Source organism: Pleurodeles waltl, chromosome 7 (assembly GCF_031143425.1).
Source record: "Pleurodeles waltl isolate 20211129_DDA chromosome 7, aPleWal1.hap1.20221129, whole genome shotgun sequence".
Classification (NCBI taxonomy): Eukaryota; Metazoa; Chordata; class Amphibia; order Caudata; family Salamandridae; genus Pleurodeles; species Pleurodeles waltl.
The window spans coordinates 560,509,629-560,536,463 of NC_090446.1; the positions used below are offsets into that span (position 1 = coordinate 560,509,629).

Sequence of the window (26,835 nt, forward strand, 5' to 3'; positions counted from 1 at the left end):
AAGCGCTCAGGTCGATGTCTCTGCTTGATCTGAAACTGTATATGATGCTGCCGAAGGTTGATGTCAAAGATTACTTGGTTTTGGCTATCTTTGGTGCCGGGCCAGAAGGCGGGGGAGGTAGGGGTTGTTCTACTCACAGGTTGCGCATAGGTGACCGGTCGGCTCTCACTGTTGGATTGCACATCAGACTCCGAATCTCCAATGAAGAAGGACTTGTCCTGTTCTGGCACCTCATGCGCGTGCTCTTCCCCAAAGATATCTGGTGTGTTGTCTGGTATATTGGACACCATCTCCAATCGACAAAGCTTTTCGGTCTCAGAGCATCTTCTTGGATTGAAAGGAACTGCCGGCGTTGCAAGTCTGTTCATTGTGGTCCGGGGAGAGAGACAAATTACACACCAGATGTTGGTTGGTGTGGGTAAATTTAGAGTGGCACTGACAGCAAAACCGAGTAAGTTTGATTAGTTTAACCAAAAAGAGGGGGGATAGGGAGGTTAACTGGTTTAGTGTACAGTCTCTCAAAATTCATGCAAATCAAACAAGTACACTGTTCCAAAAAAGTTTTAAAAAGCTCCTCTCAGGATGTAGGTTTAAATTCTTTCCCACGTCTAGTTAATCACGGCACGCACTACTGTTAAAAATCCCCGGCAAAGAGCCCTTTTGAGGGGCCCGTCAGATATAGCAGCGCCAGTCTGACGAGGAGCGCGCCCAATGATGAAGCATGACATCCAATGGATGTGTGAGGGCTCTTGCTTCTAATTTGCAGTGTGTCCAGTGGAGTTCCGTTTACTTTTTTGGAACAGTGTACCTGCTTGATTTGTAAGTTAGATTAGCCCTGCATAGTCCAATGCCACGCGGAGAAGTAGCCCCGAGATGGGCGTCCCCAAAGAGCGGTGTGCCGGCTACTGGAACAGAAATCCAGACTGACCACGCAATGTAAAGAAACCCGATCGGAGTACAATACCGTTGCTGAAAGAAAGATGGAAGAGAACAGTTCGGAGTAGACCAAGAAGAGGAAAAACTAGAGTGAGAGGAGGACACATCCGAACCAGACAGCGGAGAAAAAACAATCTAACAAATGTGCATAATCACTGAGGAGGAGTCACTCGATCCCACGACTGAAAAAGATCCTTAAAAAAAAAAAAAAAACTTGTAACACTTAAAGCCCAACACTAGATGGCAGACTTATGCAAAGAATGCGTATCTACAGCCACACATGCCATCAAACACAATGTTCAGCAAATACTGGGTTAACAATGACTTACAAAGCCAATCTCAGGAGTTAAGGTAAGTACTGAGCACTGATCTGAACAACACCAACAGGCCACACTGGGTGGCATTGGGGCAGCCGGGTGCAGAGGTTCAGTAAGGCATTGGGTGCCCAAGGGTTTCCTATAAGAGTTTGACCCAGTGACAAACAAACAGACTGCAGGCTCTGGCTGGAAAGCCATTCGGGGAAAACAAACAGGTAGGTACTAGACTTGGGGTGCTCAGGGACATTAAGTGCGCCTTTGGTCCTTTTCTCCTGTGGCCAGGGGCGACAGATGCATGAGTGTCTTTAGGCGTCTGGTTTTCACGTCCGGGAGCATTTGCGGTCAGGGGGTCCTTTGTGTTGAGGCTGCAGGCATCGTGGGGGAGTTTTGCAGGGGTGGAGCCAGAGTGGACTCAAGCTCTTAGGAGCTGGATGACATAATTGGCACACATGACCCAACTCAGCTGGAGTCAGGGGTCACAGGTGCAGTGTTTTCTGGCGTTGTCGGATTGTCTCTCACCACAAGCCTGTGGGAGAGGGGACCTGCGTGCTGAGGCTGCAGGCATCTTGTGAGCGTCCAAGATGGGTGTGAGCACACTGGATTCGGTCTCTGGGCAGCTGGGGAACCGCATTGGACCCGTTGGTTGGCTTCACCTTGAGTTTCTGTGGTTCCAGCAGCTGCAGAGTCTTTTCCTTGAAGTTTCTTGTTGCAGGGCACGTCCAGTACCCAAGGGAGACATGAGTCTTTATTGAAGGCTGTACGAGTTGGCTTTGTGTGCAGGATCCTTCGAGGTCAGCAGGCAGGAAGGGCTGGTTCCAGGTCAGCTGCTTCTTCTTTTCCTCTTCTGTGGATGCAATTCTTCTTTGTCCAGGTCTTCTTAGGCTGTCTAAATATGAGTTCTAGGGTTTATGGGTGCCACCTATATAATCAATTTAGGACCGTTACAGGGAGTACCAGGTGGTAGCCAATGGTCTGACCACCTTGAGGGTGATTACACCCTTCTTATGACCACTTCTGCTGGGGAGTGGGCATAACCCTAACCCTAGTGGCCTAATTATTTCCAAACAAGATAGAGGAATTTCAAAAATAGTGTCCTTTTCAGCTCGTCTACCTTAGGGGTGGGAAGAGCATGAAGGTGGAACGCCTCCTAACTGAACTAATTTTTCCGCCTCAGCTTTCGCCAAAAGTTGGTTCAGGACAGGGGGGTCGGTCATTCCACCATCTGGAGAGACCTGGGTCTCATTACAAAGGCGACGAGGCCTTTGAAGCTCCCCGCCCTGGAATGTCCATCCCGCCTGGAGAGAAAGTAACACCTCCACCGAGTGCAGGCTTTTGTCTAAGGCACTCAAAAGCACTGGCTCTCACCGTGGGGTGGGGGGTTGCAGAAACAATTCTGTGCAGGTTGAACTGGTCAGGATCAGTCAGTCAACACACTAGTAGTTGGTAGGTTTCAGAGGGCACCTGGAAGGTGCTCTCTGTGTTCATGTATAAATAAATTAATCACTGGTGTCAGTGAGGGTTTATTGTTCTGAGATGTTTGATACCAAACATAGCTGGGTTCAGAGAAGCCATCATGTAGCTTGGGAACTCGTAATGACTAGTGTCCAGCATATGCATTTAAAATGGCTTCCCTGTGCACTTACTATGTCTCCGAATTGACAGACATGGAAGGGGCATATCTGCTCATGTATATTTGCCCTCACATACATGTGCCTTGATGCATCCTGCCTTAGGGGTGACTTACATTTAGCACATGCAGTGATAGGAGACCTGGCACACAGGAGTGTGTAACAGGTCATGTTTTCAATTTTGCCTGCACCAGCTCACACAGTCAGTACTAGCAGCACTCTGTGGGTTTGGTGAGGGGTCCCTGCGGGAGGCACAATTGGTGCTACAGCCCTCAGAGACCTTCCTTAGTACCCCAGGCCCTAGGTACCAGGGGTACCATTTACTAGGGACTTACAGTGGAAGCTAAAGAGTTTGCCAAGTGTGCAAAACAACTGTGCAGTTTTGGGGAAAGAGATCTGGCACTGGTAATCTGGTTAGCAGGGACCTGGTGCATTAACAGTCAAATCCACATCAGAAACCAGGCAAAATGTGGGGGCTAACCATGTAAAAAATAGTGCTTTCCTACACCCACAAAGTTAGAACAAGTCTGCATTGAGGACATTCTGTCAGAAAGAAGAGCTAGATGCCGTAGTAGGGACTGCAACTCTGCCTACTGCTTTGTTGTGCTGCCCCCCTGTTTGTTGCTTCTGTTCTGGGAGTGAAAGGACTGGACTATGCTTTCTACATCCTGCTTTCCAAGGTTCTTCAAGGGCTTGAACTAAGCTTGCCTCCTGTTACAAGTCTCAGGGACATCAAAGACTTCATCTGCCAGTGCCTGGGCTCTTCTGCTGAGAGTCCTGACTTGCCAAGAGGTGCGAGCTCCAGTTCCTGGAAGTGAAAGCTGGGGACCTGAAGAAGAAAATCCACATCCCTGCGCTGCAGCAGAAGAATCAGCGCAGTGTCTGTGCTGCGGCTGAAGAGTCTATGCAGAGCTGTCTTGCGGCTGCAGAATTGAAGCAGTGCCTGTTTCACTGCGGTTCCATCAACATAGTGAGTCTGGATTTTCCACGCATCATCGCCGAGGCGTCAATTTATCATTGACCCCACACTGCAGTAAGGAACTGAGGCTGCTCGTCTGGAAATGAACGCATTGCCTTTACTGTGAGGAAAGAATTGATGCATGAGCTTCCCTGCCAATAAGGAACTGACGCATTGCCTCTCCTGCGAGGAAAGAATCAACGCATTACCTCCCCTGCACAGTAAGGAACCAACGCATCACTTTGCTTTTCAGCGCCTCACCTTCCCTGTGGCCCACATCGTCTTTGTTTTTGACATATCCCAGGTACTCTGTGCTAAAAAGACACACTCATTGATTACTATGGATTAAGACTCATTTACACTTTTGAAAAAGTGATATATTTACTTGTGTGTGTTGCATTTTTGTCGTTTTGGTCTTGTGTTACTTAGATAAATATTGGCTATTTTTCTAAACTGGTGTGGAGTACGTTTGTGGTGTTTTTTCACTGTGTTAATGTGCGTGTGTACATATAATTTACACATTGCCTCTGAGATAAGCCTGACTGCTCATGCCAAGGTGTCAGGGGGGTGAGCAAGGGGTTATCATAACTGTGTGACTCCCTTAGCCTGACTGGAGTGAGGGTCCCTACTTGGACAGAGTGCAAACCACTGACAACTAGAGACCCCACTTTTAACAATGATGGTAAGATTTCCCTGGAAAGTGTGCCTTCTGACCATTCAAGCAGGTCACTGAGAGCATATTTTGTGACCATAGTTCTAGGGAAACACGCCAGAGGGTTGTCTTCTGTTTATAGGAAGCATGCCGTCAGGTCAGTATGCAAGTCTCCTTTTCCTTGACTCATGCAAGACAAGCAGCAACCAAATTTGTCTGGCTTAACAGCCAGTTCCAAAGACTGTGCAATTTGAGCAATATATTTCTGACATTTTGCTGATGGTATTTCATGGTAAGATCAATTGTCCTGAATGCAAACCCACTAATGTGAAGAAAGTTCCCCCTCTTTGATCACATCACAAACCTTATTTTTAAGCACCCCGTGGACCTGAAGAGTTGGTGACCTACTGGTCCCTGAGAAGCTTTTCTGTAAAGCCTTCAGGCCAACACCAGAAGCAGTGCTGTCACTATGTACACTAACAGCAGTTTCCTTTCCTTCCAAGCATGTGATGGCAGATACAAGGCTAGAATTCTTATTTGTTCGACCCACCTTAGTGGGACCACTGTTATTCAGCTACCAAGTAAGCTCGTTACCCAAAAAAAGAATGTCATCCCTGGACTGGGTGTGGTAGACAGGGCACTTTATGACACGAAAATATAGAAGAATATACTTGCCACAAGTCCAAAGCAACTCTAATTAATTAAGTCTTGAACACAAATAGAAGCAAAAGAGCTCTTGGTTCATGAAAAACTCTAGTACGGTTTGCAGTATGAGCTGTAAGCTATGAATGTACTTAGCTGATGGTAATGCCTGATCCACCAATGGACCAAATATGGATACAAATGCACCACCTGCTGCCAGGATCTTCATTTTGGTCAACGGGAAGGACTGTATATAGTGCACAAAGAAGAAACACAGTGCACTTCACAGACTCTGGATGTGGGTCAGGCTTCCACACACATCTGTACGGGTAGACATTTGTCTACTGGGAGGAAGTGGGTGAGGGTAGTGATATCCAATACTGATATTTGTTTCACCAATGTAACATCAAGAATGGAAACCATGGCCTTTAAATTCCCTGTGAAACATCCTCTGCCATGGAGTACACCATCTATTTCTTAGCACAGAGACTACTGCACACCAGGGTCAGCAAAGGCCCAATGTGTGAAATGAACAAATTGCCAGACTACATTATGCAAGATCCCACTTGGACCAACCCGATTTTGCTCTTGCTATAGAAAATCCTCTACATAATAAAAAAAACAGTAGATCACTGAAACCCACTTGGAACCAGTGTTAACATTAAAATGACATTATCAAAACCAGTGGTTTGTGTGTTCAGGTGTTAAAGAAACATGCCATTTGAGAGGTACATTTGTTCTGTTGACTATTTCAGGGGTTCTTTCCTTGGGTAAGTTGTTTTAACACAGTCTTTCAAGAACCCACGTAGAAAAGTAGCACCTTATTGGCATAGTTACCGCCACTTTTTGTCTGGTGTCAGTGTGTTTAGACGGTAGTACACTGGGAATCTGCTAACTAGGACCCCAGTGTCAGTGTTCTCTCCCCTAAAATTAGTTGGTAAGTAACTCTTACAACCCAAAATTGGCATACTGGTGTACCCATTTAAGTCTCTAGTATAAGGTACGTGGGTGACCAGGGCATTGGTCCACCAGAGGGGGCCCCATGCTCTGCAACTTGTATTGTTCCACCCATGGGGGCCCATGCAAACTGTGACTTCATGTCTGCCATTGCAGCCTGTGTGAGATGGCGCACACACTTTTCACTTTAGATTGACATATCATGGTCACTACACTGACCCTATAAGTCACCCCTAGGGTAGGTCCTCCAGCCCAAGGGCATGGTACTTGGTTTCCCCCGCACCCTGCCCTTGGGTTGAAGGACATACCTCACGGGTGACTTATAGGGTCAGAGTGAGCACCCCTGCATGAGCAGAGGTGCCCCTACAAACCCCAGACTCCATATTCTGTGCTTTGTAAGTGTGGGGAAGCCATCTTGAAGTATGTAGTGCACACTGGTCAACACAAGATGTCCAACTACATAAAGGCTTCGCCAAACCTAAGCATTTTGGTATCAAACATGTTGGAATTATACAACTACACCGTTTCCAGTGCTAGTTGCATGATACCATGTACTTTGGGGGTTCCCTGGGGCATCTCCCATGTCTGCCTGTAAAGCCTTGCAGGGTCTGCATGCCAGTCCATGCTGCTGCCGACCCCAGACACTGCTCTGCCCTCCTGCTGCTGAGCCTAACTCAGGCAGGGGAAGGCAAAACAAAAGATTTCTTGTAAAGGAGAGGTGTGACCACCTCTCCTTTAGAAATATGTGTCACTGGGCTGGGGGTACCTCTGACAGCCTCCAGACTGCTTTGAAGGGCACATTTGGTGCCCTTCTTGCATAAATCGGTTTACTCAGTGCAGGAGTTCCCGGCTCTCGCTCTGGCACAAAACCACACAAAACAGGGCAGTGACCACCCCCCTGTTGAGTTCCTCCCCTAGAAAGGTGCACAGAGCTACCAGGCGGGCACTTGATTCTGCCATCTTGAAAATAAGATGAGCAGAGGCCCCTGGGAGCATCTGACTGGTTAGTCCAGCTGGGTGACGTCCCTGACCCCCTCTGATAGGTGGGTCACTGCAGTAAGTGTCCAACCCCCTTTCTGGGTTACTTAAGGGCATCCCTGACGACTGGACCCTAGATTTGTCTGCAAGACTTCAGGAACTCTCAGCAAGTCTCCTCTGCAACCTGGACACCAGAATCGCTGCTGTTTTTCGCTGGAACAAAGATTGTAACCATAAGGGCTCCTACTGCAACTTTGTTTCCAAGTTCTGCAAGACTTATGCAACCCCAGTGGCTGTGCATTCTCCAGAGACACAGGGACTCTGCCCGCAGTTGGGAAAGTAAGAAGGAATCTCCCTTGGAGTGGAGTCACTCCCCTGCATCCGCAGGCACCTCAACGATGACCGGTTTGTGGATCCTGCTGTCCAACAGACTCTTCAAGGCTCTACAACACAGGTAGCGGTTCTGTGGGTCTCCAGAGGTCTGACCTATCTTTCTTGCAACTGGGAAGTCTGTGGTCCCTCTCTGGAGCTGCTTGGCTAGAACCAGCTGCCAAGGCTTGTTGGGTCTTCAATCCAAAGCCCCGGCCGCCAGCACTTTCTAGCTCCAAAAATGACGTCCTCTCTGCAACTCCTGTGAGGTGGGCATCCCTCTTTGCTGGGTTGCTCAGGCCTCCCTGCGAGTCCCTGTGCCTGCTGGCTCTCCTGCTTTCTGAGGGCTGGCTCTGACCTACGTGCAAAGGTTGGCTAACCTGGCCTTTGCTGGTCCACACAAATCCTGCAATCTTCGTGGAACGCTTCCCTATATTTGCCAAGGATTGTTAGTGGTCACTGACACATCTGCAATCCCATTACTAATGTGGGACAGCTCGTAGAGAACTCCAAGGGTCTTCCTCCATCACCTGTGCTCCACAGCTGCACTTCTTTGCCCCCCCCTCCCCTGTCCAGCAGGAAAGCATCTCCAAGAAGGGTGGGCATTGCCCTCCTGCACTGCCTGGGCACCTCTGGGTGGTCTGGACTCAGTTCCCCTTTCCATAAGTCTACTTCTTCAGGAATCCAAGCCTGGGTTCCACCAACCTGGTCCACAGGTCACGACAGCAGCTGGACAAACAAGGTCCACACTCACTTCAACAAGAGGTTCTGACACAAATTCACCCCAATGCACCTGGGTTCCCTGGTGTAGGTACTCCACTGTTTTGGGTATCCACGGTGGGGGCCCTATCCAACCTCCCTTGTCCCAGTTGGTTTCTTTAGGGACCTCTGTGAAGGGTGCTAGAACTCAAAAACTCTAGCCACGACTCCCTCATGTTATCCTATTGACACTGATCCGGGGTTACAACTCTGCACATGGGTGCCTGGGGAATCCTATCAACTTACTTTGGGCGTTCATGTGCTTCCCCAGTCCTAAGGGTCCTTAGGTGGTAGTTTGGGTTGGGAGTGATTCTCGCATTCCATTTACTTAGTATATGGTTTGGCCCACCCCAGGGGCACATGTTATTATATGCCTGTACATACCTTTTTGTAGTATATTTGCATGATCATATCTCCAGTTAGGAGGTATACCAAAGTTAGTCCTAGTTTGTGTTACAATAAATATAGAATATTTTTCTAACACTGGTGTGGTTCTTTTCTGTGTCTACATCACTGACTGACCTGTGTGGTATTGGCAACTGCTTTACACCCTCCTGGATAAGTCTTAGCGCTCTCCACAGCTATTCCTCCAAGAGCTCTGGTTATCTAGAACCTCCTACACTATCACTAAGGGTTGCCTGGACTTAGTACAGGGTGCCTCACCTATACATGTACACCATATACTGAGTCAGCCTCCTACACCCCATTACTTGTACCCACTGGAGAAACAGGTCTGTATCCAGTGGATAGCAGGTGCCACCAAGGAAATGGGAAGCAATCAGAAATCACTAATGCCCCCTCTGCCCCTCAACCCCGCCCCACCCCCAAAAAGGGACACTTCCACTGCCTTAAGGGGGTGATGATAGGAATGCAAGTATTGTTGAGCTATAATAAGGAAATACCATTCTTGGAGTTTTGTAATGAACTCTAGTGAAACTGTGACTCTAAGGGCCATATGTACGAAAGCTTTTTCTTATAGACACAGAATGGGTAAAATCCTTTGGTACATCTGGCCCCAAATGTCTTCTTTAATTTATGCCCACCACACCACCCCAGTCCGGACCCAGCCATATGTAAATCAGACTTAACCCTGTTCCCCATGGGAATAGTCCAGCCCGATCCTCCAAGTTAGATCCTCCCTGGACTAGAAACAAGCACCCTGGGACCGGTTTCGGGGTATCGCCCCATATCAGCCAGGCTAGCTTTATTAGTTGAGGAATCAAGAGCCCAAGATCAGTCTCAATCCATTGTTTCACATTGGAACATAAGCTTGAGAAATGTCACATCCTCGTTATTTCTTGTAAACAAGGTCAATTAATCTCGTTTTAATCTCTAAGTTTCAATATTATATTAGTGGCACAGGTGAAGATTTTGAAGAGAATCATAGTTTATTTTGTGGCTTAAATGGGTATAATTGTAGCGAACTGGAATAATGTAATTGACCAATGGTAGGCTTATTTTGATTGGACTCCTATAGCTTCAACACCCTTGGACAGACTTCAATTCTTGTTTCCTTTGTGGATAGGATTGTAAATAACAGTAGGCTGATAATAGAAAGGTAGATTTTAACAGTGAAGGTGGTGGATAAGGAATAACTTCCATAGAACCATCTCATGTATCCGTTAAAGAAAAAGGACTAATTCTGAGTTTTGGCACACTAACAGACTCCACCCTGCCATTATCTAACGTGACCTACAAGCTTTATCCACAATCCTTCTTAGCTGAAAAAGGCTCACCTTTCTCAAGTCTTCCCCAACAAACGGCCTTTCCAAGACCCAGATCCTGGCATTTCAACTATTCTCATTGCCTCATGACTTGTTCAATGAAGCTGTGATGAGTACTTATGTGCACCAGATCTAGTGAAGGTTTTATGGTATACTTCGAGGCCAGTATGCCTTCTGCAGATATCTACTTAGGTTAGGGTGAAATATGTCTATTGTGCTGCAGTCTCCTACTATTCTGTATTATACCTGGCAGAGAGCATTGTAGAATGTTCTGCTCTTGTGGCTACAAAAGCTTTTTAAGCAATGCTTCTGCCCATGCATTTGAGCTTACAACACTCCTCCAGTGGCAAGAGTGAAGATTTCCACACTGGATTCAGGCTACAGCTGCGATTACCAAATTCTGTTTTTCGATGCTATGTATGCAGCATATGACTACATGAAGTCTGATTTTTTTTTTATTATCAGGCCAAGGGAAGTCATCAGTATTGAGCACTGGTTATTGAAGAAAGTCATCTTTCTACCACAGATTTACAACTGGCACTGGCAGGGCACTTTTCTGGCTCTTTTTAAACATAAATGAAAAGCCCTCTTTGGCATCCTTTGTCATCAATAGACCATTTACTAATTAGTTATGCTATGCCTTTCTGCCAATATTTTTAGAAACTGATGGCCTGGTTTGAACTACACACTCAACCCAAGGAACACGGTCCCCATGGGGCATCTGGCAATTCGGTGGTTAATGAAATGTGTGACATTTTATAGCACCCTCATCTACAGGAATGTAGTAGAATACTCAATATCCAAATTTTATACAAATTCCAAAAACCAAAAGGCAAGCACGGCTACTGTTCCAGAACTTAGTGGTTTTACAGCACTGAATAGGTTTTTGTTTAACTGGTATTCATGTGTGATCTGACCCAGAAGCCCATTTCAAACTGGTAGCGTTGGCCCGAAGGAAACTGGAGGCACCAACAACAGCCAATTAATGAAGTGGGCATAGACTGTGCCACTTTAAAAAACAATAAAGGAGTGGTGCTGCATTGTAGCTCTGAGGCACGAGAGTACGTTCAGTGGTAAACTGTAAGAAGAGTATTATTCATATACTTACCTGGCACCTGTGGTATTATGTTTGTTTGTAAGTTCTTGAATCGAACAGAGTGGACTCTCACCTTGAACTCCTCGGAGTTGTGGTTGAGCGGGTGCAGCGCACAGTCCAGTTTGTGATACTGCTGGTCAAGGGGATGCTCCAGGCTGTCTGCCTCTTTCTTAACAAGCTTAATTGCAATCTCAATGTCACCCAGTGCCTGAGAAACAGAAAACGTGAACAAGAACATCAAAGGATATTTCAAACATGTAACTGTCCCATTAAAGAAAACTCTATCAACGCTAGGTATTGTCATAGATGTAAAAAACGAACTGCGTTGCCAGTGCATACCGACAGAAAAGTAGTAGTTACTAAATTAACTCTGAGCTTTCACCTCTCGCTTCATGGTATTTAAAATGAACGCGCACAAAGATAGGTGGAATGGATTTAAAGTGCTTTACTCATCACCTAGAGGCTTAAGGAAAGATTGTTACACCCACAGGGTTCTAGTGTTTTGTAAAAGTCCGCCACCTTTGCGTAAAACTAACTGGTAACAATTCTGCAAGCTACAATGGAAGCCAAGATACTGTATGAGACTGTACAAGGGAACCATAAATAGGACAATTTGCTACACAACAGTAACTACATGATTCAGCAGATGGACTGTGAGATGAGCAAACAAAATGACTCACTTAACCCCTATCCCAAGTTCTAACTTTCACATCTCACCTTGTTTCTCACTGCATTTCACAGGAATTAGCACAAAGTGACTGTGAGGCAAAGGTCAACAGTGAATAGAAACATGGGGCTGAGCTTTAGAACTGACACCTCCGGTGTGTCCTATGTGCTTTTCTCACCTCGAGCAGCAGGATTTTCTCTTTCAACTCTTCCTCTGTTCTGATCATGGGTGGCGTCTTTAAGCTGTAAAATAAGACGACGGTTGTCAGAGGTCATCTTCTGGAGGCTAAGTTAATTAAAGATTTCAGATTCATTAAATCAGTTATATGGAGATAAACAAAATCACAGCAAGCTACAAACACTACAAATTGCAGTTAATTTAAACAAGGCACAGAGCACAGCGTTACCAGTTTCCGATCAGTTTTCGTCCACGAGTTTGAAGAAAACCAGAAAAATACTCAATGACCCTGGATGAGCAATCAGATTACATCTTACTCTTTAACTCTTCGTACAAGATTACATCTTGCTCTTCTGCACTCTGTCACAACTCTACTGCTCACCTCTTTGTAGGGAGCTGGGCTCTGGTTGCAATAACTCCCCACTTTTTGTCGGTTTTTAGATGCAACTTCAATTGAAGTGCACTAGGTTTCTGCAAACCAGGTTCCCAGTGCCAGTGTTCCTTTGCTAACATAAGACACCTGGACATTTGATTCCCAAGCGACCAGGACCTTCAGCCCCCTTTAAGTCCCTAGTAAATGGAACCACTGGTACCTAGGACCTGGGTACGGAAGACGGCCCTCCAGAGCTGCAGCACAACTTCTGCCACTCTGAAGGACCTAGCACCACTCATGCAGGTGCTCTCAAAAATGAAAACACAACATGGCACACACTTGTGTGCGATCCTGCCTAAAACACTGCTTGCAATATCTGTAAGTCACCCCTACAGCAGGCCTCTAGCCCTAAGGCAGGATGCATTATATTACAAGTGAGGGCATATGTACATGAGCAAATATGCCCCTACTATGTCTTTGTCGATTCTTAGACATAGTAAGTGTACAGGGAAGCCATTTTAAATACAGGCGATTGACAATGGCCACTACGAGATCCCCAGTTACATGGTGGTTTCTCTGAACCTAGGGATGTATAGTATCAAACATCTTGTATTAATAAATCCTCACTGATTTCAATGATGGATTTCTTAATACAAGCACCCAGAGGGCACCTTAAAGGTGCCCCCTGAAAACCTACCAGCTACTAGTGTGATAACTGACTGGTCCTGACCAATTCCAGCAACTTAACCACGTTTCTGACCACCCAAGGTGACAGTCGGTGCTCTCGAGGGCCACAGACAAAAGCCTGTACTGGGCAGGGGTGTTAGCACCTCACCCAGGCAGGATGGACATTCCAGGTCAGGAAGTTTCAAAGGCCTAGCTGCCTTTGTAATGCGACCCAGGTCCCTCCAAATGACAGAGATGACCGCCCCCCAAAGTCCTGACCCCTCTTTTGGCAGCAGAACACACATGAATATTAGGCATTTTAGGAGATGTGCCCACTTCATGCCAGTCCCACCCCTAAGGACGACGAGCTGAAGTGGACACCACTTTTTAAATTCCTCCATCTTTGTTTGGAAGGAATTAGGCCACTAGGGTTAGGGTTATGCCCACGTCCCAGCGGAAGAGGTCAGAGAAAGGGTGAAGTCACCCTAAAGATAGTCAGTGCATTGGCTACCACCTGGCACTCCCCCTTAACACCACTAAATTGAGTATTTAGTGGCACCCCTGAACCTACATGATGGCTTCTCCGAACATAGGGATTTTTGGTATCAAACATCCCATGGGCTACTACCCTTGACCCTCCTTTACGCCTTCTAAATTGAGTATTTAAGGGACCCCGTAATACCAGATCCACAGATCTTCACTGGACACAAAAGGAGAAGTGGACAAGACACCTACTGAACTCGAGAACCAAGGGCCACGACTGACTTGGTGCCAATCCTGCAGGCCGACCTGCTGCGCCTGACCCTCAAGGAGCAACTGACCTGTCCTGCTGCTGTAGCCTCCAAGAAGCTGGGAGAGCTGCCAGTGTTCAGCAAATTGCCAGGAGGAACTCCCTTGGAGCAGAGCAGCTGCTCCCAGGCATCTGAAGGCATCCAAGAAAACCCTGAGAGGACCAGGACTGCCAAAAACCAGACAACGGACATCATCACTATACCCGAGCCACCTAGCCCATGTTGAAGTGGGCCAACGGTGTCAGCGTGGTCCCCAAGCCCTCCAGAAGAGAGGCCCACCTTGTGCTCACCTCTGTGGACTTCAACACGGTGTCTGCAGACTGTTTCTGCAGACCCCCAACTGCGAGTGATCAGGAGGCAAATCCTGATGCCCTAGGATGCCTCTGCACCCATCTGCCCCAGACCCTGAAGCTGAGAACCCAGGGTGTCCCCCACATCTCCCCACCTCGTGAGACCTGAGCCACTTGTTGGATTGGTCGGACTGGACCTCCAGCCCACGCCAGCAGAGTGCTTTTGTGGGCCCCCCGTATCCACAAGGAAGTCAAGTGCTGGACCCAATGCCAGAAGACACCCCTGCACCTGCTCCTTGCAGCCCAAGGAGGAATGGACCGACTGTGTCCCCATGTGCCCGAGGACCTCAAGGGTCGAGCACCCCTGTGGGTTCCTCTGGACTGTCCTTCCAGTCCATCCCTGCGACAACTTTGTAATCAGGCCAATCCCCACAGACTTGAATTGGGCATCCGAAGCTGTAACACCACTGCACCTGGACGCACCAGAGCTCCCCGAGGTGACCAGTTGGTGGGGCCTTGGACATTGCCCCAAAAGCCCCTTTTGGTCCTGTAAGTTGTTGTACTCTACCTGGATTGCTGTCTTTGTTTTCCTCCATATGATTGTATTGCAGCTTCCTGAAAAATGCAGTGTCTACTTTTGAAAACTATAAAAATTCATAACTCAAAAAGTACTAACCTGATTCCAGTGATCTTGGTATCAGAGTTTACATAAAAGTATGTGTTATTTTTAGAAATTGGTGTCGGATTTCTTTATTAAGTGTGTCTCACTTACTGTGTGTGTGCTTAGCACTAACCTCTGATATGTCGAACTGCTTGATCACACCACCCAAGAAAAGAGCATTTGGGATGTAATTTGTGCCTCTGTGATACCTTTGGGGATTGCTTGGACTCTTTGCACAGTGTACCTCATTTCGGTCCACTATATAAAGAGCCAGCTTCCTGCACCACGTTGTTCATGCTGAACTAGGTACAACAGTAGGATGAAACACTGTAAGACCTGTAAAATACGAATTACGTAGATTAAACAATTATTTTCCAGTTTGATATTGATTATAGATCCATACGCTTGTAAAAAAAAAAAAACGTCTACCTTGTATCTAATGTCTTGTTTTATTTTTTATATTTCTTAATGACAGTTTTATGAGTGTGGATTGTTGAACATGCAAAGTACACTAAACATAAAATAGAAAACAAAATAAGAATCTTTATACACCAAACCTGCCCATCCCCGACACTAAGCAATATGCATCAAATCTGCTGCCAACTGTACGCGCATTAAGGCCCTTGAGAATCTCAACAGTGAAATCTGTAGGAGTGTGTGCCATGCAGCAACTTTGAGAATGCTCTTTCACAGAGGAACATACAGCAAGGGTGTGTCATGTTAAGGATAATTAGGGAACTAGCGAGCGTGTAATTAACCCAATTCCTAATTTGTCTGAAGTGTGAATCTGTTTCATCTCCGAGAGGTAACCCACATATCTGTCATGCATGTACATGTTGTGCCTTATATTTCAAAAGATTTAAGAGTCAGTGTGCCTGAAAGCTTCACATGCAGATCACATCAGAACAACATAAATCTGTTCGACTCTGTTACTGTATAGATCATTGCTTACCCAAAATCATGGGGGATTCGCGTATAAAACTCATTGCATGCTTCCACCAGGGTCCGTCCTGACTGGTTCTTTTTAATGCAGTCTTCTATTTTCTTCAGAGATACGTATCCGGCTTTGATTTGCTCTAAAGTTAATTTTCCTACACAAGAAAAATATAAAAAAAGAAAATGCAGTGAAAAAAGACAAAATGGGAGTAAATTCGTAAAGTAGCTAAATAATTGAGAAATTGTTGTCTTGATGAAAAAAAAGCAACAAAAATAGGTTGTGTTTATTTACAAAGGAGTTTATCTCCTATGATTTCCCTCTGCACCTCACACTACCTGAGACGAAGTCTGTGGTTTCAAATGTAATGTTACATTTTTTTTTTCTTTGTTTACATTTTGGTGCTGAACAATGAGGCAGCAACAGGGCGCAATTGTTACAGTGATGTTCAAGAGGGCAGGAAAGGTACAACAATACATGGATAATTATTGTAGTCTAGCACTCCGCTTCTGATCTAGCTGCAAAATGGGGCTGGCCTCATGCAATTGCTAGCAATACTCAAAGCATCGCTCTACACCAGAACAGCATGGCACTGTTTTGACACAAACAATCGGCCCTAAGAAATGGTGCACATCTTTGTACCTTAACCACCTTAGCAACACTGGCCAATCAGTAGTCCTTATGTGCTTGCCCCTACAATGCCTCCTTGTACATTAACTTTGGAGGCAGCTATAATAGAGGCAACAACTAGTTAATGTCTTTGTAAGCTTCCACGTTGCAGTCGAGGTTCTCCTGCTCTCACCCAGGACCAGTACTACCCAAAAAAAACTGTGGGATTACTGGTCAACTGTGTTCCAAACCATCTCTTCTTTGACTAATTTTTAGAGGAAAGCCGCTGAGACCAGAAATAAAGTGAGGCCTCCAGTGACCAATCCGCTTGACCCTAAAGTCTCCAGTCTGCTTCTAGACAGTACTCACACCTCACTCAAAGCCTCCAACCGTGTTCTGAAAGCATAGTCCTGTACAACACTGCATCGCCTAGGAGACCGGCTCCATAAGGTGCCAGACCTCCCCCAGCTTTTCCTTTTCATTTTCGGCTTGTCAGGTTGATATGCACAGCCATTCTGCAGGTGCTGCTTATTAAGGCATGAGTATGTCGAGTATGCATTGCTGTGCAAAGTTCATTTAGAAGACTGAAAGGCCTACCCTATGTGAGGGTAATTTGGGCAATACACACTTTGGCAGATGCAGTTGATGACTGGCTACATCAGATAAAAAACTGACAAAAGGCATAGACGGTATAAGTTACCTTTTGGTTCTTTACCAAATATTAATGGGTGTTGCTGCGAACAAATGTGCAGAACGTGGCTCATCTGAATCTACCACTAAAATGCATTCTACTTTTCAGCAACGACATACATAAGAAAAATACATTGATGAAAGATCATCAAACAACAAAATGTATAAATTAGGCAGCTAGCGACTTCTGTCCCAGTTTTCATTTTATCCCACTCTCTTCCTTTAGTTTGCCCCCGGGTGGGGCATGTCCCATGAACATTAGGGGCAAAAAAAAAAGAAAAAAGAAAAAGGAGGGAGCGCAACAGGTCCCCTCCTAGGGCTAATAGCCCCATGGACCACCACCTCCCTGGGAATAGGGGGCCCATGAGGCGCCCACACCCTGGGGACTACCACTTCCCCAGAGCAATTCTTATACGTTACAGGGAGCCCCCCCCCTCCCCCGCTACCTTCCGGTGGCTGAAATAAATGATTATAGGAGTTCCGTCACGAACTCCCGGTTCTGGGGACCACCACCTCCGTGTGGCTAAATTAAACAATGGATCGATCTAAGGACCGCCACCCACCAGGGCCAGCTCCTGCTACCTCCTGAGGTGCCCACCATGAGGAGGTAGCTGTCTGCTTGGTGGGAGCAGACAGCTCCCACCAAGCAAAAGCAAACATAACTCTGTTTTCTGCAGGCGGGAACTGTCAAACAGTTTTCAGAAAGTGGAGTTTTTCTCTGTTTCCCTGCACGCAAACGTCTGCAGGGAAACAGATGAAAACGTTGCTCCCCCAAGCAGGGACCTGCTATTTAAAGCATCTGTCTGCTTGCCGGAGCAATGCCGGCTCCCATAGGGGTCGGTAGCAGGCTAAGACCATGGGGGCCTTAAAGCTCCCTGCGCTCCTGTCACTTTTCTCATAATGGGATGGAAGAGGGAGAGAGATTGATACTGCAATGGTCTCTCTATACAATAAATTCAAATATGTTTGGTTTGAATGTTATAGTTATGTTTTGCTGCATTGCACAGCAGAACAGAGGCACTTATGGCCTAATGGTAAACCTCTTGGACTATCCCTCATTAGGTTGAAGGTTCTAAACGTGTTATCTCATGGTAGTGTTCCTGCTTATTTATTAGTGTTTTGACTGTTAAACATTCCTGGTGGAACATTTCGTCTTTTTCTCTTCCAAATCTGTGGGTTGAATGTCACAGTTATATCTGGACACTGCAATGTAAGGTGTCACCTGTGGCCTAGTGGTTAAGGTCTAGGACTCTCAAAATGAAATGTAAGGGTTTGAGTCTAGGAACTCCAGTGATCGTTACCCTGCTTTAATTTCTTTTCAACTTCAAATGATTAAGGTACATAATGAAAGGTGATCTCACTCTTTTTAATTGACAAATACATTTTTCTTTTCAATTTCTCCTAAAATATCTCAATCTAAGTATGTCATTTATCAAAGTCTAAAAAACCTTTCCCTCGCTCTTTCAGTCTATCAATTCCTCTCTATCAATCTCTTTCTCAAATCTGCTCTGTCTCTCTCAATCACTCACTGATGGTGCAGGGCTGGTAGAGTTAAAGGGGGTTGGCTGCAGGTCCCTGCTGCAGGCCAGACCCTGCGGCCAACCCCCGCTGCTTGGGTGGTTGTATGTGGTTGGCCACTGGGACTGGCCTGCAGCCAGACCCTGTGGCGCAAGGCCAAAGGCCGTGCCTGGCGCAGGGTTGGGAGGTTATAAGGGAGTGGCCAGACTGTGCCCTTCATGGCCAATGGCCGTGCGCGGCAGAGGTTGAATTAACGTATAGTAATTAAAATTACTTTGGTGTAAAAAAACACAAAGCAATTCACTGAAAAAAACTAAGGTTGCAGGGACTTTAGTTAGGAAATATTATTTTACAAAACAAAGAAATTCACTTAAAATACAAAAGGTTACAGGGACGTTATAGTTAGGCTCATATTTTAAAAATACTAAACCATAGAAATTCAGCTGTTATAATTAGAGTTAGCTCAATTAACTATAACTTATGCACTCGGCATGCACTGTTAATTACTGCACAAATTACAGCACTCATGACATCTTTGACAACATCATTGATAATGTCACTGTAACACCTGCAGTAAAATTATTGATAAGATAACTGTGCATGGTGTGAGTTATAGTTGCCTGAGGGCACTAGTTATAATTACTTGAGAAAACTAACTATAGCTGAATTTCTATAATGTTCCCCATTTAAAATGTGAGCCTAACTCAAACGTCCCTGAAAACTTTGTTTTTTTTTTAGTGTGTGTGCCATGGCATGTTCCGCTGCAGATTCACATGCTGTGCATATACTTCTGCCATCTAGTGTTGGGCTTGGAGTGTTACAAGTTGTTTTTCTTTGAGTCACAGGATTGAGTGACTCCTCCTCTCGCCTCCATTGCGCATGGGCATCGACTCCATGTTAGATTGTTTTCCCGCAGAGGGTAGGGTAGGAGTGATAGAATATAAAGAAAAGCGATGCCATGCTAATGGAATGTTAAATATATCTATCTATCTACATATGTACAAGTGTTGTTTAACTTAAACGACTACAGGCTTCCGGGGAGGTGGGAGGGTGCATGTGATTCTGCGGCAGAACATGCCACGAACAGATGTACACTGGGTAAGTGAGATTTTCCATTTGATAGCATGTGTAGCTGCAGATACACATGCTGTGCATAGACTATAAAGCAGTTAGTCCTCCCATAAAAGCGGTGGTTAGCCCATAGGAGTTAAGTTGTTTGAAATAATGTTCTTAGTACAGCTTGACCTACTGTGGCTTGATGTGCTGCTAAAACATCTACACAATAGTGTTTAGTAAATGTGTGTTGTGTTGACCAAGTAGCTGCCTTATATATTTCAGCCATTGGTATATTTCCTAAGAAGGCCATTGTATATTTCCTAAGAAGGCCATTGTAGCACCTTTCTTCCTTGTGGAATGTGCTTTAGGAGCAACTAAGATTTGTCTTTTAGCTTTAAGGTAACATGTTTGGATGCATCTTACTATCCATCTTGCTAAACCCTGTTTTGAAATGGGGTTACCAGTATGAGGTTTTTGAAAAGCTACAAACAGCTGTTTGGTTTTTCAGAACGGTTTTGTTCTATCTATGTAGTACATTAGAACTCTTTTAACGTCTAATGTATGTAGAGCTCTTTCTGCCACAGAATCTGGCTGTGGGAAGAAGACTGGTAGTTCCACTGTTTGATTGATATGAAAAGAGGATACTACTTTAGGAAGAAATTTAGGGTTAGTTCGTAGTACGACTTTATGCTTGTGTACTTGTATGAACAGTTCCTCAATAGTGAAAGCTTGAATTTCGCAAGCTCTTCGCAATGATGCAATTGCGACTAGGAAGGCAACCTTTCATGTTAAGAATTGTATTTGACATGAGTGCACAGGTTCAAATGGTGGGCCCATAAGTTGAGTTTTCACTATGTTTAAATTCCACGAAGGAACTGGAGGTGTTCTGGGTGGAATGATGTGTTTTAAGCCTTCCATGAAGGCTGTGATAACAGGTACTCTAAATAAAGAGCTGTGCTGTACATTTTGCAAATATTTGGAAATTGCAGTGAGATGTGTTTTTATGGAAGAGAATACTAAATTAGATTTTTGTAAATGAAGTAAATAGCATACAATATCTTGTATTGATGTTGAAAGAGGGTCAATTTGTTTAGATTCACAGTAATATACAAATCTTTTCCATTTGTTCACATAGCACTGTCTAGTAGTGGGTTTTCTTGCTTGCTCAATTACTTCCATACATTCTGTTGGTAGTTGTAAATACCCAAATTCTATGACCTCAGAAGCCAAATCGCCATATTGAGTGTGTTGGGATTTGGGTGTCTGATCTGCCCTTTGCTTTGTGTTAACAGGTCTGGTCTGTTTGGGAGTTTGGAGTGTGGTACTACTGACAGGTCTAATAGTGTTGTGTACCACGGCTGTCGTGCCCACGTTGGCGCTATGAGTATCAGATTGAGTATGTTTTGACGCAATTTGTTGACTAGAAATTGAATGAGTGGGAGAGGGAGAAAAGCGTAAGCAAATATCCCTGACCAAATGATCCATAGAGAATTGCCCTTGGATAGGGGATGTGGGTATCTGGATGCAAAGTTTTGGCATTTTGCGTTTTCGCTGTTCTGGTGTTCCACACTGCTGAAAGTATTTTGGAAGTACTGGAGGGTGAATCTCCCACTTGTGTGTTTGTTGATAATTTCTGCTGAGAACATCTGCTAATTGGTTGTGTATCCCTGGAATGTATTGTGCTACCAGGTGAATTTGGTTGTGTATTACCCATTTCCAAATTCTTTGATAGGAGGGAGAGTTGGGACGAATGTGTCCCTTCCTGTTTGTTTAGGTAATACATGGTGGTCATGTTGTCTGTTTTGATCAGGACATTCTTGTGAATGAGGAGAGGCTGAAAAGCTTTGAGTGCTAGGAAGACAGCTAACAACTCTAAGTGATTTATGTGTAGCTGTTTGTGTTGGGCATCCCATTGTCCTTGGATGTTGTGATTGTTGAGGTGAGCTCCCTAGGCAATCATTGATGCAGCTGTTGTAATTATGGTCTGAGGCACAGGGTCTTGAAATGGCCGCCCTCTGTTTAGATTTGTGGAATTCCATCACTGAAGGGACATGTATGTTTGGCGATCTATCATCACTAGATCTTGAAGTTGACCCTGTGCTTGTGACCATTGTTGTGCAAGGCACTGTTGCAAAGGCCGCATGTTTAGTCTTGCATGTGGAACAATTGCAATACATGATGTCATCATCCCTAATATTTTCATGACAGATTTGACAATGTACTGTTGACCTGTCTTTATTTGTGCAATTATATTCTGTAATGCTTGTATTCTCTGTGTATTTGGACTTGCAAGCGCTTTTTGAGTATTTAGTATTGCCCCTAAATACTGCTGTATTTGCGCAGGCTGTAGTTGTGACTTTTGGTAATTTACTGAGAACCCTAGCGTGTGCAGGGTTTGTATTACATAATGTGCATGGTTTTGACACTGCGTATGACTGTTTGATTTAATTAGCCAATTGTCTAGATATGGAAAGACATGTATGTGTTGTCTTCTTAGGTAGGCTGCGACTACGGCTAGGCACTTTGTGAATATCCTTGGAGCTGTTGATATTCCAAAGGTTAACACCTTGAACTGATAGTGCTTTCCTTGAATGACAAACCTGAGATACTTTCTGTGTGCAGGATGGATGGGAATATGAAAATACGCATCTTTGAGGTGTAATGTTGCCATGAAGTCGTGTTTTTGAAGTAGTGGGATAACATCCTGTAGAGTCACCATGCGAAAGTGTTCTGACAGAATGTAAAGATTGAGGGTCCTGAGATCTAATATTGGCCTTAGGGTGCCATCCTTTTTGGGAATGAGGAAATACAGTGAGTAAACTCCCGGCCCAACTCGATTTTGTGGCACGGCTTCTATTGCTTGTTTGAATATTAGAGATTTGACTTCTTCCTGTAACAGAGTGATATGGTCTGTAGATAGTTTGTGTGGTTTTGGTGGAATTTGTATCAATTCTAGGCAATAGCCATTGCGGATAATTGATAATACCCAGTTGTCTGTGGTAATGTTTAGCCAACTGTTGTAGAACTCTTGCAGTCTTCCTCCCACAGGTGGGGTGTGGATTGGAAAGGAATGGCACAAGTCACTGTTTTCCTTTGTTGTGAGGCTTGTTTAGGTGTTTGATATTTTCCCCTGCCTCTGGGGTACTGGCCGCTATATGTGCTTTTAAAACCACCTCATTGGTATTGAGGTTGGTAGGCCGGCTTTGGCTGTGATGTGGATGCCTCCACAGTTTGAGCCCTAAAACCACTTCTAAACTGGGGTTTACGAAAGGATCCCCTGTATTGTGTGGTGTACAGTGCACCCATGGCTTTTGCGGTGTCTGAATCCTTACGCATTTTTTCTATAGCAGTGTCGACCTCTGGGCCGAAAAGCTGTTTCTTGCTGAATGGCATATTCAACACTGCCTGTTGGATTTCAGGTTTGAATCCTGAGGACCTAAGCCATGCATGTCTACTTATGGTTACAGCAGTGTTGATGCTTCTGGCTGCTGTATCTGCTGAGTCTAGGGCAGACCTAATCTGATTGTTGGTTATTGCTTGCCCTTCCTCCACTATCTGCTGTGCCCTCTTTTGCTGGTCTTTGGGGAGATGCTGGATTATGTCTTTCATCTCGTCCCAATGGGCCCTGTCATATCTAACCAACAACGCCTGTGAGTTGGCTATTCTCCATTGGTTGGCTGCTTGAGATGCCACCCTTTTCCCCGAAGCATCAAACTTCCTACTCTCTTTGTCTGGTGGGGGTGCATCACCCGACGACTGCAAATTTGCCCTTTTCCTGGCAGCGCTTACCACTACTGAGTCTGGAGGTAGTTGCTGAGTAATATAGACAGGATCAGAAGGAGGTGGCTTATATTTCTTTTCTACTCTATGAGTAATTATTCTTGCTTTTATAGGCTCGCTAAGTATTTGATCAGCATGTTTCAGCATGCATGGGAGCATCTGATATGTTGCATGCGTGGAGGAGAGGGTATTAAACAAAAAATCGTCCTCTAATGGTTCAGCGTGCATGGTAACATTATGGTATGCTGCCGCCCTAGCTATCACTTTATTGTAGCCTGTACTATCCTCTGGTGGTGAAGGCTTAGAGGGATAGCAATCTGGGTTATTATCTGGAATGGGGTTTGGATCATAAAGATCCCATGGATCATCACTGTCCTGCTGCGAATCAAAGGAATGTGATGGTGACTGCATAGGTGTAGGGCTTGTAGGAGGAGAGATATGAAGGTGTGGAGAGTGAGGAGGAGAAAATTGAGGAGGTGGAGGTCTCTCCTTTGTTTTGGCACTTTAGCTGGAGGCTGTGTAGTGTCCAATTCCTCCTGAAAGGCTAATTTCCTCTTTGGTTTTGGAGGAGGTGCAGTTACAATTTTGCCAGTTTCTTAGTGGATATGAATCCTGGCTTGCCTTTCATCCATTACTCCCATGATTGGTTGTATTTGTGAATCCTCCTCAGTAGTTTTATGGCTTTCTCTAAGTGTTTTTGAAAGTCCATGCTCCTCAGTATAACCAGGTGTTTTCAGCTCCGAAGCTGGCTTTTTCAGTATCGAACAAGAAGGGGTTGAGGATGGTCTCGGCTCCGAAAAATAATTTTTAGATTTAGGCTAGGAAGAGCAGTGTTTGCTCGGTTTGGTGACAGAGCTGCGGCTCGACTTTGATGGCTTCGGAGAAGAGGCTTTTTTCGGTGCCGAACTGGTGGGTTGGTCACCGAGCTTCTTTTTTCAGGTCGAGCCATGGCCTTCCGGCAGTGGCGTCCCCAAGGCCTTATGTTTCGGCTTAGATGGTACAGGGGCAGGCGTACTCACGTTCTGTCCTGCCGTTACCGGTCTGTCCTCCTCGGAATCCTGGTTGGAGTTGGATTCTCAAACGGAGACCGCGGTCTGCATGATCTCTTCCTCTTCGATGTCAAGTTGTTCAGAACTTTTTGACGCCATCTCGAGCCTCCGTGCTCTTCTGTCCTGAAGTGTCTTTTTTGACCGGAAGGATCCGCAGGCCTTGCAATTTTCTTCCTGATGGTCCGGGGAAAGGCAGAGATTACAGACGAGGTGTTGATCTGTATAAGGGAATTTAGCGTGGCACCGAGGACAGAATCGGAATGGAGTCCGATCCATGAGGCTTCCACGCGGTCTGCCCAACCAGGCCAGAGTTGGGCGCGGGCATCCCGAAGGGCGAGTAGAAATGTTTGTTCCGACGGTACCGAAGTGTCGATAGAAGGTGTAACGTGATCGAAACAAATACCAACGAGAAATGAAGCGTTTTCAAGGTTTTCCGAATCGAACTATTGGAGCGAAAGATCATGCGAACCCGATGGCGGAAAGAAAACAATCTAACATGGAGTCGATGCCCATGCGCAATGGAGCCGAAGAGGAGGAGTCACTCGATCCCGAGACTCAAAAACATTTCTTCTGTTTAAGAAAAACAACTTGTAACACTCCGAGCCCAACACTAGATGGCAGAAGTATATGCACAGCATGTGTATCTGCAGCTACACATGCCATTGAACATATATATATATATATACACACACATATATATATACCTATACATATATATATATATATACACCTATACATACACATATATATATATATATATATATATATATATATATATATATATATATATGGAAAATGTCACTTACCCAGTGTACATCTGTTCGTGGCATGTTCCGCTGCAGATTCACATGCTATGCACAGTTCCTGCCTTCTAGTGTTGGGCTTGGAGTGCTACAAGTTGTTTTTCTTCAAAGAAGTCTTTTCGAGTCATGGGACCGAGTGACTCCTCCTTTTCGGCTCCATTTCGCATGGGCATCGACTCCATCTTAAATTGTTTTCCCACAGAGGGTAAGGTAGGAGTGATAGAATGAGAACAGAAATATGTCCATGCAATGGGATAGAGATGTATGTACAAATATTAAGTAAAGGAATGTTTATATACATATGTACAGTTTTAATTATAACTTAAACGGCTACAGGCTCCCGGGGAGGAGGGAGGGTACATGTGAATCTGCAGCAGAACATGCCACGGACAGATGTACACCTGGTAAGTGACATTTTCCGTTCGGTGGCATGTGTAGCTGCAGATACACATGCTATGCATAGACTACAAAGCAGTAATCCTCCCCAAAGCGGTGGTCAGCCTGTAGGAGTTGAAGTTGTTTGAGATAGTGTTCTTAGTACAGCCTGTCCTACTGTGGCTTGTTGTGTTGCTAACACATCTACATAGTAATGCTCGGTAAAGGTATGAGGTGTGGACCAAGTGGCTGCCTTACAGATCTCTGTCATTGGTATGTTTCCCAGAAAGGCCATTGTTGCTCCTTTCTTTCTAGTGGAGTGTGCCTTTGGTGTAATGAGTAGTTGTCTTTTAGCTTTGAGGTAACAAGTCTGTATACACTTCACTATCCATCTGGCTATGCCTTGTTTGGATATAGGGTTACCAGTATGGGGTTTTTGGAATGCGACGAACAACTGTTTGGTTTTACGGAATGCTTTTGTTCTGTCGATGTAATACATTAGAGCTCTTTTTATATCTAATGTATGCAGTGCACTTTCTGCCACTGAGTATGGCTGTGGGAAGAAGACTGGGAGTTCCACTGTTTGGTTTAAATGAAACGGTGAGATGACTTTTGGTAGAAATTTTGGATTTGTGCGTAGTACAACTTTATGTTTGTGTACTTGTATAAATGGTTCTTGAATTGTGAAAGCTTGAATTTCACTAACTCTTCTTAATGAATTGATTGCCACTAGAAATGCTACTTTCCAAGTTAAGAATTGGATCTGACAAGAGAGCATGGGTTCAAATGGTGGGCCTATAAGTCGTGTAAGTACAATATTTAGATTCCATGAGGGTACTGGTGGAGTTCTTGGAGGTATGATTTGTCTTAGACCTTCCATGAATGCTTTCATGACTGGTATCCTAAATAGGGATTTTGTCTGTCTATTTTGCATATAGGCAGAAATTGCCGTGAGATGTATTTTGATGGATGAAAAAGCTAGATTTGCTTTTTGTAGGTGGTGTAAATATCCTATCAATGTCTTGTATGGACGCATCTAACGGAGTTATGTGTTTTGCTTGGCAATAGAAAACAAATCTTTTCCATTTGTTCGCATAACATTGCCTAGTGGTAGGTTTTCTTGCTTGTTTAATGACTTCAATACAGTCATTTGGCTGGTTTAGATTGCCAAATTCTAAGATTTCAGGAGCCAGATTGCTAAATTGAGCATCGCTGGATTGGGGTGTCTGATCTGCTGTTTGTGTTGTGTTAACAGATCTGGCCTGTTTGGGAGCTTGACGTGAGGTACTATTGATAGGTCCAACAGTGTGGTGTACCATGGTTGGCGTGCTCACGTTGGTGCTATAAGTATTAGTTTGAGTTTGTTGACTAGAAATGGAA

General features: G+C 45.0%; 1 protein-coding gene across 1 annotated transcript in view; it reads right to left on the minus strand.

The window, feature by feature from the left end:
* PARP2 (poly(ADP-ribose) polymerase 2) overlaps positions 1 to 26,835 on the minus strand; it is a 283,463-nt gene that overhangs the window by 82,833 nt on the left and 173,795 nt on the right. Inside the window, exons 12-14 of the mRNA XM_069244318.1 lie at positions 15,594 to 15,732; positions 11,862 to 11,925; positions 11,090 to 11,224 (exon numbers count right to left, since the gene is read on the minus strand). Coding sequence (XP_069100419.1) covers positions 11,090 to 11,224; positions 11,862 to 11,925; positions 15,594 to 15,732 — 338 coding nt within the window. The remainder of the gene's footprint in view (positions 1 to 11,089; positions 11,225 to 11,861; positions 11,926 to 15,593; positions 15,733 to 26,835) is intronic.